General features: G+C 41.5%; 1 protein-coding gene across 2 annotated transcripts in view; it reads left to right on the top strand.

The window, feature by feature from the left end:
• The first annotated feature begins 1,186 nt into the window (after positions 1–1,186).
• LOC311266336 (ADAMTS-like protein 2) overlaps positions 1,187–12,854 on the top strand; it is a 31,372-nt gene continuing 19,704 nt past the window's right edge. For both annotated transcript variants that reach the window (XM_084368663.1, XM_084368662.1), the window contains exons 1-2: positions 1,187–1,302; positions 8,067–8,170. In XM_084368663.1, the coding sequence (XP_084224789.1) occupies positions 1,210–1,302; positions 8,067–8,170 (197 nt within the window). In that variant the 5' untranslated portion in view covers positions 1,187–1,209. The remainder of the gene's footprint in view (positions 1,303–8,066; positions 8,171–12,854) is intronic.

Here is a 12,854-nt window from a genome sequence, read left to right as displayed (position 1 = left end):
TATTTTACATATTGAGTCCCTTCCCTGCCTCTTTATTAATGCTGGTTCTTCTCATGCTGCTCAGTAATAGATGTGGATGCAAGATGTAGTTTTACATTGTTACCACTAGAAGACGGTCGAGCTCTAGTTATCTATTAGAAATGGATTATTGGTGTAAGTGACCAGTAAGTGGGCCATGATTGCTGTGATGTGCACTTCTAAAACCGCTCTTTCACTCCACCATTTAAATGAACAGGCTATGTTTCAGTGTACAGTACTAATACTAATTACTATATAAGCTGGCAGTTAGGAATACTGTGCCATCAGTGTTAATACACTGTGCATGTAAATAACATAGTATGGTTTCCTCAGCTGCATGGTGTTACAGTGACTGCTGACTACAGCGTTAACAGATGGAGGAAAAACTGTTTGGATCATAGAGCTTTGAAACATTTCTGAGGCTTCATGGAAACACACAGACTTCTACACAGGCAGTCATGGGTCCTGCAAGACTGTGCAAACGATCAAGTGGTAATAACGGTAATTATGATAAGGTTGATTAAAATGATTAGACTGAGAGGGGAATGGCTCTTTTGCAGGGCTTTCACAACTGACATAACTGGTAACTTAGACATTTTTAGAAATTGACATGGAAGCTCGAGGTCAGCCAGAGTGAGACAACTGCACCTGTCTTCATTACTGCAGGTGGAGTCAGAAAATTCTTGTCCATCATCAGCAGCCTGTCAATGATAGAAAAGCTGTGGTTATGATAACACGCGTATGTAACACTATGAACATCACTACAAACTTCACAAAACACAACATTTCGTCAAAAGGTAGCAGAGTTCGTCTTCAGATGAAGATAATAACAACATATTATTCTTATAAATGAATTGATTTAGTCTTTTCCCTTCTGAGCCTGTGTGAACGGACTCAAAGGTGATTCTGAAGGGTGTGTGTCGAACGTGCAGCCTGGTTCTGTCCAATAGAAGGCCTGGTCAGTGACAAACAAACAAACAGTCCTGCAACAAAGCATACACCTCACGTGCATGTAAAGAATGGACGGGGGGGGTACGCGCGTGCAAATGTCTGTGTATGCGTGAGCGAGCGCAGAGGGCGTGGCTACATCAAAAGGGGGTCGAAGTGGGAGGAGGAAGGAGGGTAGAAGGAGAGGAGGGGAGCGGAGGTAAGGGGAGGGGGAGGTTTGTCGCTCCATGACATGAATGAACCATGTTCGGTAACGGAGGCTTAGCTCTCCCGGTCTGTTCCTTCCTCCTGCTACACCTCCCGGTTCTCCCGCTAACCAACAACGGGCCCGTTAAGGTAAATAGCTCGCAGAATGGCTGCTCGTCCACCTCTCGAAGCTGTAGCCGCTGCAGTCGCAGACTGGTTAAAAGTTAAGAAGGGGGGACTGGGTCTGGGTCTGGGTAGTTTGCTCAGAAGTCTGTCACTTTGGTTCTGTTCTGCTTATCGTGAAGGCTGCTGTCTAGTTTTCACCTTAAATTAATTATTGGGGCCGTTTTTCAGTTCGGTTCAGACATAATGAACACAACGACAATGTCTGAATTAAATTTGTGTCCTCAGAGTAGCTCGACAACCATGAAACCACACTGTCATTGTGGAGTGAAGGTAAGCTAACTGTTACCAAATGCGGGAATGTCACTGTTCCTTCGGCGCAGCTCGTACAGAAGTGGAGTGAAGCTGCTCAGCGGCCGCTGCGGGATGCTTTCAGGAACAGACGGTAACGACTTGTAAAGCTGCTGTCTAACGTGTTAACATTAGACCCAGATAAACAAGGAATGACAGAAATCATAGAAATGATGAATGGTGTTTGGTGGATCCTTTCTCCAAACCAACTACAGGCTCGTGTTAAAGAATAATCTTCACACTATTGTCATTTTGCTCCAAATAACCCCGAGATGAACATGATGACCTGTCATAATATCTGCTTGTCTGAGATGCATTCAACTGGTCTGATTGTTTCTGACATGAGAGCTGAAAACAGCAGCTTTGCTGAACTTATAGTCATAGATATTTTGTCCTTCAGACAGCTGGTTGCAAATGCAAATTATGTCAATATCAGGTTCAAGATCAGGTTAAAGGATTAGTTCACCCAAAAATTAAGATGGACTCATTATCTAGTTACCCTCATGCTGATGGAAAGTGCAAAAAACATTTCAGGAAGTTATTAGAAAAACAGCATTACTGCATTCTCCCTAACAGCAGATGTAGCTGAAGACTTGTTTTAAAGTTGATTTATCCTCGCTAATCGCCCCCCAAAGGCAATATTTCAAACTCCTTGTTGTAGGAAAAATCCATTTGTCTTTCATGTGTTTCATGTGGCCAAGTGTTTCAGCATACAGTCAGTCAAATGAACAGTGGCTATCAGGAAGCACACATGTAACTCCAGTCTCATAGATTGCAGGACAGACAACATCTCTGGCTTAAAGTGCAATAGTTTCATCACTGACTCACCAGTTGGCTACACAGTTCACTGTGGACTAAATGACCAGCTAGCTGACTAAAAACTAACATGCTGCCTTGAAAGGCCAAAAGGCTCATGGTGTCTGCCAGCCAGCTTATCAGGATGTCTCGAGGTCTCATGGTTGAAACTCTTAACAGATGCATTACCAAAGGCTGTGCAAACAATTGTTTGCAGACACTTGCTGAGCTGTGGTTAACCCAGCACTCAGTTCTTCTATTAAAACATAAACAGTGTTTTGTTTCTAGACACATGAATGGACTAAACATGAATGCCCCAGAGCTAGCTGTCTGGTTAGCACTGCGTTTATCATTCAGTCCATTCATTCTCACCAATTGAAGAGACAACTCCCACTGTATAGTGAACTTAAAAGAGGTCCTGGTTACTGCATGAAGTCGTCTTCACATAAAGTTGATGGCAGCAGTAACAAAGGAAAGTTGTGTAGAGCACACAACAACTGGCATTCTGAAATGCTTTGTTGGCAGACTATTGAAAGTTATTGTCTTCCAACAGTGTTAAAGCTCTCTTTGCACAAAACTACACACAAACGTAATGCACCATAGCAGCAGTGAGGTAATGCTTTCTATTTTAGGCTTAGAATTTATGGTGCGTAGTTTGAAATGGCAGTTGTTATGTTTTCTGTCAAGACGTGGCTTGATGAATTGGTTAATTCAACTGCATCCACACTATATGCAGCTAACGGCTGTGTGCACCGCATCAATTGTTAGAGGTATATTGGGCCCGATACCAGACTTACTGTATAAAAATGAATGCTCATATATTCATAGGAGAAATCTCTGTCTGAACAAAACAAACATGGAGATTAGCGTGGTGCAACAATTTGCTGTAGTACCATGTTCCAGTGAGGAAGTAAAACAGAAGCAGAAGGTTTAGAGTCTGGATGAATGGAGAAATGTGGTCAACACAGGTTTTCTATTCCTCAGAGACAACTGGAAGAGAGATTAAGTTTCTGTCAACAGTAGAAAGCTAGCTAACGTTAACTTCAAGAGCTACAGTGTTTACCGTTGCTCGGCAGCACCGTCAGCTGCTCCAGGATTCCTCTCTCATTGGTTGTTAAGGTCTGGATATAATCATCCAGATTTTTTAAAACCTAGATATCAGACATGTTTGAATATATCAGGTGGCTTCAGACTGGATCTGTTAACCCCTCACATTACCAGATCATCTGTGGTGCTCAGCATGTGTGGTTCCTTTGTCTTACCACATCACCACAGCATTAGATGACAAACCCTTAGTCAGGGAGGGCTGTGAGCATGCTTGTGTGTGTGTGTGTGTGTGTGTGTGTGTGTGTGTGTGTGTGTGTGTGTGTGTGTGTGTGTGTGTGTGTGTGTGTGTGTGTGTGTGTGTGTGTGTGTGTGTGTGTGTGTGTGTGTGTGTGTGTGTGTGTGTGTGTGTGTGTGTGTGTGTGTGTGTGTGTGTTGAATTAGCCAGAGGGTAATCTGATAGAGTAAGAAGCCTGTGTGGGCTTGTCAAGGACCCTGTTGTGCCTTGGTGTGCGTGTGTGCGTGTTGTCAGTCGAGGAATTTTAAATACATCCTAACACTTGACTATACATCCTTCTGATTTCTACTTGTAACTGTGTGGAGCAGCTTTTTTTACATCAGCACTTATTTCACACAGGGTTCTTACGGTCATGAAAAACCTGGAAAAGTCATGGAATTTTAAAATGCAATTTCCAGGCCCTGGAAAAGTTATGGAAAATAATATTTTCTGAAGTTTTGGAAAAGTCATGGAAATATATCTAAAGTTTCATCAATTAATCCAAACAAAATCGATGTGTCGTAATAAAATGTAAATTGCCACGGACCGTCATGATATTTTGGTGCTGTGTAAAGTTTATTCAGTCTGGCTCAGTCTGTGTTATTGGGCATGCCGCGTGCAAGCGCGTAGGAACTGCAGGCCCACCCACTAGCCTGGAGTTGCTTCTGCAGCTTCAATAATACATGGCTTTTTAAGGATAAATACCAATTATGGCTGGCAAAAGACATTGATCCATGACGTACTGATTACTGGGTAATGAGAAGTTAGCACTTGCATTCCTACCCCAGTGCACTATTTCTCTCTGTTTATCTCTGACAGAAAATGTGATGGCGTTTTTATCTTTTGAGACATTGATAAAAAACCGTTGGAATTAAAATATGAGAAAATGTATCTAAGTGTGCCTGTCTGGTGTGTTTTTGTTTTAGAGAGGCACCATACATTTCAAATGTAAACCTAATTTTACTTAGTGTTACGATAATTAGTTTTCGGTGGTCCCATTGAGATAAATAATTTCTTTTGGTCACGGAAATTCCAACATTGTGTTAAATTCATATATACAGTTATTGTCAAATGTGTTGAGCATAATTTGACCTATCATGAAACTAGCACCCCTTTTTTCACCTGATAGGTAGTTACATACTAGTAAAATGGGGCGGCAGTAGCTCAGGAGGTAGAGCGGGTCATCTAGTAATTGGAAGGTCGCTGATTTGAATCCCCAGCTACCCAAGCTGAAGTGAAAGTGTCCTTGAGCAAGATACTGAACCCTAAATTGCTCCTTATGAGCAGTACCTAGAGAGAGAGAGAGAGAGAGAGAGAGAGTTAGTTTTAAGTTTGTCATACACGTCTTCCTCTTAGCAAATGCTTAAAATCAAAAGATGTGTTTTTTATCAAGCCCCAAAATCTTTTTTGGCAAAAATGACCTGAGATACTGAAACTGTTTCACCTTGGGTTCATGTTCACTCATATTGTGCTACCTAATCACGTCACTGTGACACCTCAGAGAGTTTCCTGTGTAGTGGTCAGCAGATAGAACTATAAGATGGTTAGAGCATGTTCACTGTTGTAAAAAGCTCCCTAAAGTCACCCTAAAGTTATACTTAGTAAAAGTAAAGACCTCAAGTTCAAATATTACTTTGATATTACATGAGACAACATCCATCTTTGAACGTCTTCTTGTTCTTGTAACACAAAGACTTTATTACCAGTAACTAGTAACTAAAGTTATCAAATAAACGTAGTAGAGTAAAAAGAAATGTATTTGCCTCCAAGATGTGGATGAGTGGAGTGAAGTAAAAAGAAGCAGGAAATGGAAATACTCAAAGTACATCTACCTTAAAATTGTACTTAATCACAGTACTTGAGTGAAGGTACTGAGTTACATCCCATCATTGGTTATGTTAAATTTAAGGTTCAATTCAACTAAAATGAGATTTCTAATTTTAAGGCAGCCATCAGTGAATTTACCCCAACCAATGGGGGCTCACACAGTGTGTGTGTGTGTGTGTGTGTGTGTGTGTGTGTGTGTGTGTGTGTGTGTGTGTGTGTGTGTGTGTGTGTGTGTGTGTGTGTGTGTGTGTGTGTGTGTGTGTGTGTGTGTGTGTGTGTGTGCGTGCGTGCGTGCGTGCGTGCGTGCGTGCGTGCGTGCGTGCGTGCGTGCGTGCGTGTGGACAGAAGTGAAGGGAGGGTGGAGCAATCACACAGCTTTGGAAGTCAGAATGTCAAACAGACAAGCAACAAGGTACTTGAATCACACACTTCTTCAATGTGTTTCGTTGTGTCACTTTTGAAATGTGTGAATGTTCAAGGTTGATTTATTTGTCGTTCAACCACACAGACTTGTAGTCCATTTATGCTAGACACAAAACAAAAACTATTGAACTGATGAACTGATGAACTGATGAAGTGGAGTTTCATCCACCAGTTCCAGGCTTCTGTTTAGGTTAATGTTAATGTCAGGGCTGCACAATTTATAAAAATATTATTGCAATCGCAATGCAATATACAAATCTCAAGAAGATGCAATTTTCTGTTAAAGGTAAAATGTGAGACCAAACAGCATTATACTGAAGTAGTGTAGTGCTGCAGAGATGCTCTGAGGTCTGCACTACAAAGCAGGATCTGTGGTTAGTGAGGTAACTTCAGAGTGTTACGAAGCTGGTTCCCGTCTTACCGGGGTACATCACCACGGTGGGTTAGGGTAACCTAACTTGCTCTGGAACAGGTTATGTTCCAGATAACAAATCAACACGTATAACAGCACCGCCTCCTGACCAATCAGTTCTCCGGAAAATGGCCTCACGATTCGTAGAATATCCTGTGGAGCTCAGTGATGGATCGTGATCAGTCCTCCTGTGTAGGTGGGCCCCCTCCCGTCTTCTTCAGTTCACATTTTTCTTGTGGCTGTAAGCAATGTCAAAGCCTTTTTATTGTGTTTTTTATCTTGATATCATCTCTTAAGTCCCATTTATGATGATGATTATATGATATTAAGTACCGCTTTCAATTATGTTTTATATGTATTTTTATTAGATCCTCAGCTTGGTGGACACCGCGGGGGTAGCAGCTAAAACAATAAGGCATCTCATACACACGACATAATAATACATCTAAGCAACAAATTAATTTATTGGAATACACAAATGTAATTATAATCACATCTACTCATGCCTTATTGATGGGGCAGTGATATTATAAGCCTGTTATTAGGGGTGTGAATCTTTGGGTGTCTCACGATTCGATTCGATTCCGATTCTTAGGGTCACGATTCAATTCAGAATCGATTCTCGATTCAAACGATTCTCGATTCAAAAATTGATACAGTGCATCGTGTGTTAAGGCAAATTATGTCTTCAAAACTATACAGTTTGCTTAAGATAATGTGATTTTTAAACAAACTGATTCTAATGATGTAATCACACTAAGGCTAACATTAAAAAAAGGTAACATTTATTCATGCTAAACAAATAAAAACTTACTTACTGTATAAGAAATAACTTGCATAAATAAAATTGCCTAAATAAAAGCTTAGGCCAGCTGCCTTTTTCTCCCAGAAGTTACAAAAATAAACTGTACATAAATAACACAAATTGGTGTTTTGTGTGATTTTTCAAAATAGAAAAAAAAAAAAAAAAAAAGATTTTTGAAGTTTATGAATCGATTAAGAATCGTGGATGATTAGAATCGCGATTCTTATGTGAATCGATTTTTTTCCCCCACCCCTACCTGTTATGTATTCACACAGTCTCCAATTTAGCTTTTTTTTTTTTCAGCTTTCAGCATTCAGCAGCTGCGACTGCGTGTTTTCCTCCCCTTTTATGAGGGGATAACCAGCTTTGTGTGACCACTTAGCATGATGGTGATTGTTCGGGTTAGTGAAGCCAGATAACAGAAGCACATCCTGTTGGCTACTGGTATGTTGAACTGTACAGATCTTGTTCTGATGGAAGAAAACATGTTTTTCGCCTCAACAAATGTCACATCATCACGACTTTAACAGTTTTTCAGTAAAAATTAGTTGTGATGCAAAAATTGTCTAATCATGAATCATATCTTAATTGCAATATCTGTCAAAATAATAACAATATGATTTTTTTTTTTTTTTTTGCAGTCATAGTTAACATTTAGGACAACACACAGGAGCTACTGCTCTGATTGTAAGCCCAAACACTGATGCCAACAAGATCTATCATTGTAGTTGTTTATCACCTCAGCGCGTCCATTTGATAATTCTCTAATCCCCAAACTGCAATCTGATGTTACACCACTGCCAAGTGGAAATGCCATGCTAAATGGACTGTTGTACTGTATATATATTTTGATCCAGGAGGAGGTGTTTCAGTGGTGGGGGGAGTGGTCCAGTTGGTCCTCTTGTTCCAGGAGCTGTGGAGGAGGAGTGAGGAGTCAGGAGAGACACTGTCTCATACAGAGGTAGTGTGTTTACAAAAAAACATACGGTTGCATGTATTATATTTTGGCTTTAACACTCAGGACCCCAGGAAAACTGAGTGCAAGCTTAGACACAAGTGCAGACTTGGGGTGCAAATGCATATGAATGTGACGAACGTGAAAGCACAAACTAGGCACTGCCCGGAGGCTGATATCATTAGAAGTAGGCTGCTAATCAGCAAACAAACAACTTCCACTGTTTGGACCACATCATTCCCATGTCACGTCTCATGTGTGATCTTGTAGTGTGTGACCCCTGTCACTGATCAGTCATGTAGTGTGCAAAGCCAGTGATTGTGCGAGAGAGTTGTATAGTGTGAAGAGCATAGCGACCTGATGACTCTGACAGTCTTCTAGTGTGACTAAGGCATTAAAAGCAGCAGGACGGAGATGGAGGTGTTTGGCTGAGGTGTCTCTGAGAAGTCCCAAAACTCAAATACAGATAATAAAAAGTTAATCACCCCAAATATCCTGTCAGCTGGAGACAGTGTAATTTTTGAGCTGAATTTCTGTTTCATTTAGGTTGAGTTTATGAATGTAGTAGTAGGCCTTCCTGTATACTGAGGCAACATGTTTTCTTTGTTACTATCTGCTTTTTAGATTTGTTAATTACTTAAAGATAGAATATATAACTTATATATAACTTGTTGAGTCGTGTTCTACTACTTTACTCAAGGTACTGGTGTGTTTTTTCGGGGGTTGCCTGTTGCTGTAAATTCCAGGAGAGAGTCGGAGAGTCTGGAAAGAAGTCAGCAAACGTAACTTAAAGCTGCATTATTTGGGTTTATTTCCATTAGTCTTGCAAGTGTTTATTCTGTATTTATTTTATTGATTCATTTTATCCAGCAATTCCAGAAAGAGCAGATACTGGTCGAATACCCTTCATGACAAAGTTGACAAGCAAGTCTATTGTCTGCTGTCTTCACTTGTCTGTCACTAATGCTCATCTTCCTCCATACAGTGCGTTGCTCACTGCAGCTAATGTTACTGCTAGTGCTAACTATTGGCTATTTTGTCCACGACTAGTTGACTGCTGCCCACAGCGTCGACTAGTGGTTATAGTAGTCGATGAGTTGACTAGTTGGTGAAACCCGTAGTTCATGAAGTAAAGTACATTTCCCCTCCAGCTCCAGTCAGCAGTCAATATTACAGAACAGAAACACCCGACAATGGAGGTCACCTCCGGATCACTGCTGCAGTCAGGTTGATAAACAGGAGTGAAGATAAATCCACTTTTTAATACCAAAAGTTCAAAAGTAATCTCTGAGCTCTCCTCCCATCGGTAAACAGCTCCGGATCAGAGCAGAATCTGAGGTGTTTATTTCGCCAGAAGGTCTGGATCTGCACCGACTCTCTCCTCCAGGGTTGGAGGCTCTGAGTAGCACTGCTCGCCTCGTCCCAAACAATAACTTGGCAAATGTTTTCTGCTGTGTTTTAATTGAAAGACTCATGGTGGCAGAAATTACAAATTGTGCGTTTGAACAATTGAAAAGAGTATTTTATATACACCGATCAGCCACAACATTAAAACCACTGACAGGTGATGTGAATAACATTGATCATCTCATCACAATGCGATGTTCTGCTGGGAAACCTTGGGTGCTGGCATTCATGTGAATGCCACTTGACATGCACCACCCATCCGAACACTGTTGTGGACCAAGTACACCCCCTCATCACAACAACACTACCCGATGGCAGTGGCCCCCCAGCAGGACAATGTGCCCTGACACACCGCAAACACGGTTTGTCAGGGCACATTGCCCCCCAGCTGCCCCCCAGCAGGACAATGTGCCCTGACACACCGCAAACACTGCTCAGGAACAGCTCGAGGAACACAATAAAGGGCCCAAGGTGTTAACCGGGCATCCAAATTCCCCAGATCCCAATCTGATCGAGCATCTGTAAGATGTGCTGGAGTAGGTCTGATCCATAAAGGCCCCACCCCCCAACATACAGGACCCAGAGGATCCACTATAAAACGCCCTGGTGCCAGACACCACAGGACACCCTCAGAGGTCTTAAGCCCATGTCTTGACCAAACTCCATCAAAGCTGTCAGGACAGCTGCTAAATACTAAATAATGTCCCTGCATCACAGCTCGTCTGGTGTGTAGAACAATAAAGCTCCACTCCTGTTAGATCCTGACCAATTCTGTCACCATGTCAGGAGATAAAAATAATTGAAGTTACAGCTGCATGACATCATTAATAAAACTCAGCCATTAATCTGCCTTGTAGAGACCCTGCCTTAACCACATTCATAGTTCATAGTCACTCAAATAGCTGTAGGTCTGTTTATAGGAGGTGATTTAAGCAGGTTTAAGTGCAACTTCATACCAAAATGATCACCAGGATTGCACTGTGCAGTCTTTTCTAAATAAACAAACCCTCACTCCACCCAGTGGGTTTGTTTGGAGCCAGGAAACTTCCAAACAGACACAAGTCCATTGCATTGCAATTGAGTTTGTGCATCTACAGTTTATGTGCCGGCAGTTCAATGGGCCCAGAGTATTTAGAGACTAAACAGTTTGGGTATTTAATGATTCCTTCATGTATTGTATGTAAAGACACAAAGGAAACATATGTTAAGTTGTCCTCACAGCAGTAACATGCTTAGGAAGAGAGTAGAGACAAGGCCATACACTGAGGGAAGTTAGAGCACTGACAGAAATGGTGTGTTTGTAGTCATCTTGTTACCTTTGACCTCCTCCTGTCAGACTTGCGGAAGTTTCTGTCAACCAAGATTAACGCTGCTCTGCCCTCATTGTCGGCCTTCTGTCGCTCCCCCTCCTCCCCATTCCTGTCTCGTGTCTTTGTTCCTCTCCTTCACATTTCCTCCTCTCATGTCTTCCTCTTTTACCCCTCTTTTCCACTTTTCTTTCTCCTCTTCACTTCTAATTTCCACACTACCCTGTTCCCCTCCTCCCCTTTTCGCCTCTCCCCCTGCTTTTTCTCTCACTCCCATTCCTGCTACCCTCATCACCTTCTACCAATTAGATGTGACACTCTCAGATAGTGACCTCCAGCTCACCTCTTCCTGCTGTCTCTCCTGCTTCATCATATAAACAGTGTAGGAGGATGGGCTGAAGAAAGAGAGACACAGATGGATAGACAGAGGAGGTGTGTGTAGGGGGTGCAGTTAACATGGTAATGAAAGACAGATGCATTAACTCCATGTTGGAGCTGTAGATCCTCCCCAACACACACACACACACACACACACACACAGTTAGAATCATGTCGACCATAAACCACAGCACTCTTAGATTTTCTTTGGTACGGCTGTTGCAGAAATATTCTACATGTTGATGCAAACTTTGCAAACTTGTCAAGCTGTGAGACTCTTGAGATGTGATGCAATCAGCTGGTTTAAAGTGAACAAAGAGCTCCTTCCTCCTGTACTGTTAAATAATGCAAGTTGTTAATGTTCTTTATTCAGCTAATGTTGATCAAGTATGTACTTACTTGTTTGGTTAAAAAACAAATACAGGAGTGAAAGCTATGAAATAGAGCCTGATTGATACTCAAGATTTGGGGCTGATGCAGATACCGAGTAAAGTGAGGAGTAAACATATGATGTTGATATATTGGCCATTTTACAGTTGTGACAAAGATAAGTAACAATAAACGTTATTGTGTGAAATGACGTCGGTGCACTGAAACGGTAAACTTCACTGGGAATTTAATAGTTATAAATCACCTATTTGATGTATTTCTGGTTAGTAATCTAAAAAACAGGTCTCCATATTAGCAAATGTAGACAACAATATATATATTGATAGGTACTGATACTGATACTGATTATTATTATTGACAACATCTGCCAGCAGGTATATCAGATGGGATGTTGTATAAAACAAACTTTTTATCATAGCGAACTCAAGCAGCTGCTGAAAAGTGTCTAAAAGTGTCAAAAAGCAGCAGTAACTGAAGGCAGTGCTTCTCACCTGGAAACATGGTTTGCTCTGTGACCACAACAAAAGGAAGGTGACATTTGGGGCTCAAATGGCAAACAAATGAGCAAGTAATGGTAATAATTCAGTTTGTAAGTAGTCAGTAGAATATGAGACAGTAATGGGGATAACATTAGCATTAGTCAGTATGAAGCACTCTGAATGTGAATTTATTGCCAAGCGTCTGAGAAGTGTATACAAGTACTTTTTGGTCATAGCGGCAGCTGCAAGCCACTCTTTACAGAAACAAACTCACTTTAATTACAAGCGCTAAATGTCAGTGAATCACTGTTTATTCCACAAAGAAACAGGAATGGGTACGATGTCCCTTGATCTGTGCTGGGGCTTAACAGGGTGTATACAAGAAGAAACGTTTGGGAAAGAGATGGTTGGGATGGTAGAATTTCTCCCTGCTCTTTTATTCACCCTGGTTTTGTAATTTTCCAAACGCCCACTTAGCTTTGGCTCTTCAGCTGGCAGCCCACAGGCTCAGCCCTCATGTTTAGTTTCTACTGGCCAATTGCTTCTTCACTATCATTAAAGGGGGGATTTGTAAGATTGAGCCAGAATTTTAGTTTAAAACATTCAAAAAAGGAGCTAACATTATCAGCAGAGAGTGAAACAGTGTTGACGTTCTGTCAGAGACGTCTTTGTTCTGTGTTACAGAGATGTCTACTGAAGTTAGCATGCTAACCAGCTAGCCCCGGCCCA

The sequence above is a fragment of the Pagrus pagrus genome, assembly GCF_965226575.1.
Source record: "Pagrus pagrus genome assembly, chromosome: 12".
Classification (NCBI taxonomy): domain Eukaryota; kingdom Metazoa; phylum Chordata; class Actinopteri; order Spariformes; family Sparidae; genus Pagrus; species Pagrus pagrus.
The sequence above is the reverse complement of the archived record's forward strand: the minus strand, read 5'-3'. Positions and strand labels throughout refer to the sequence as shown.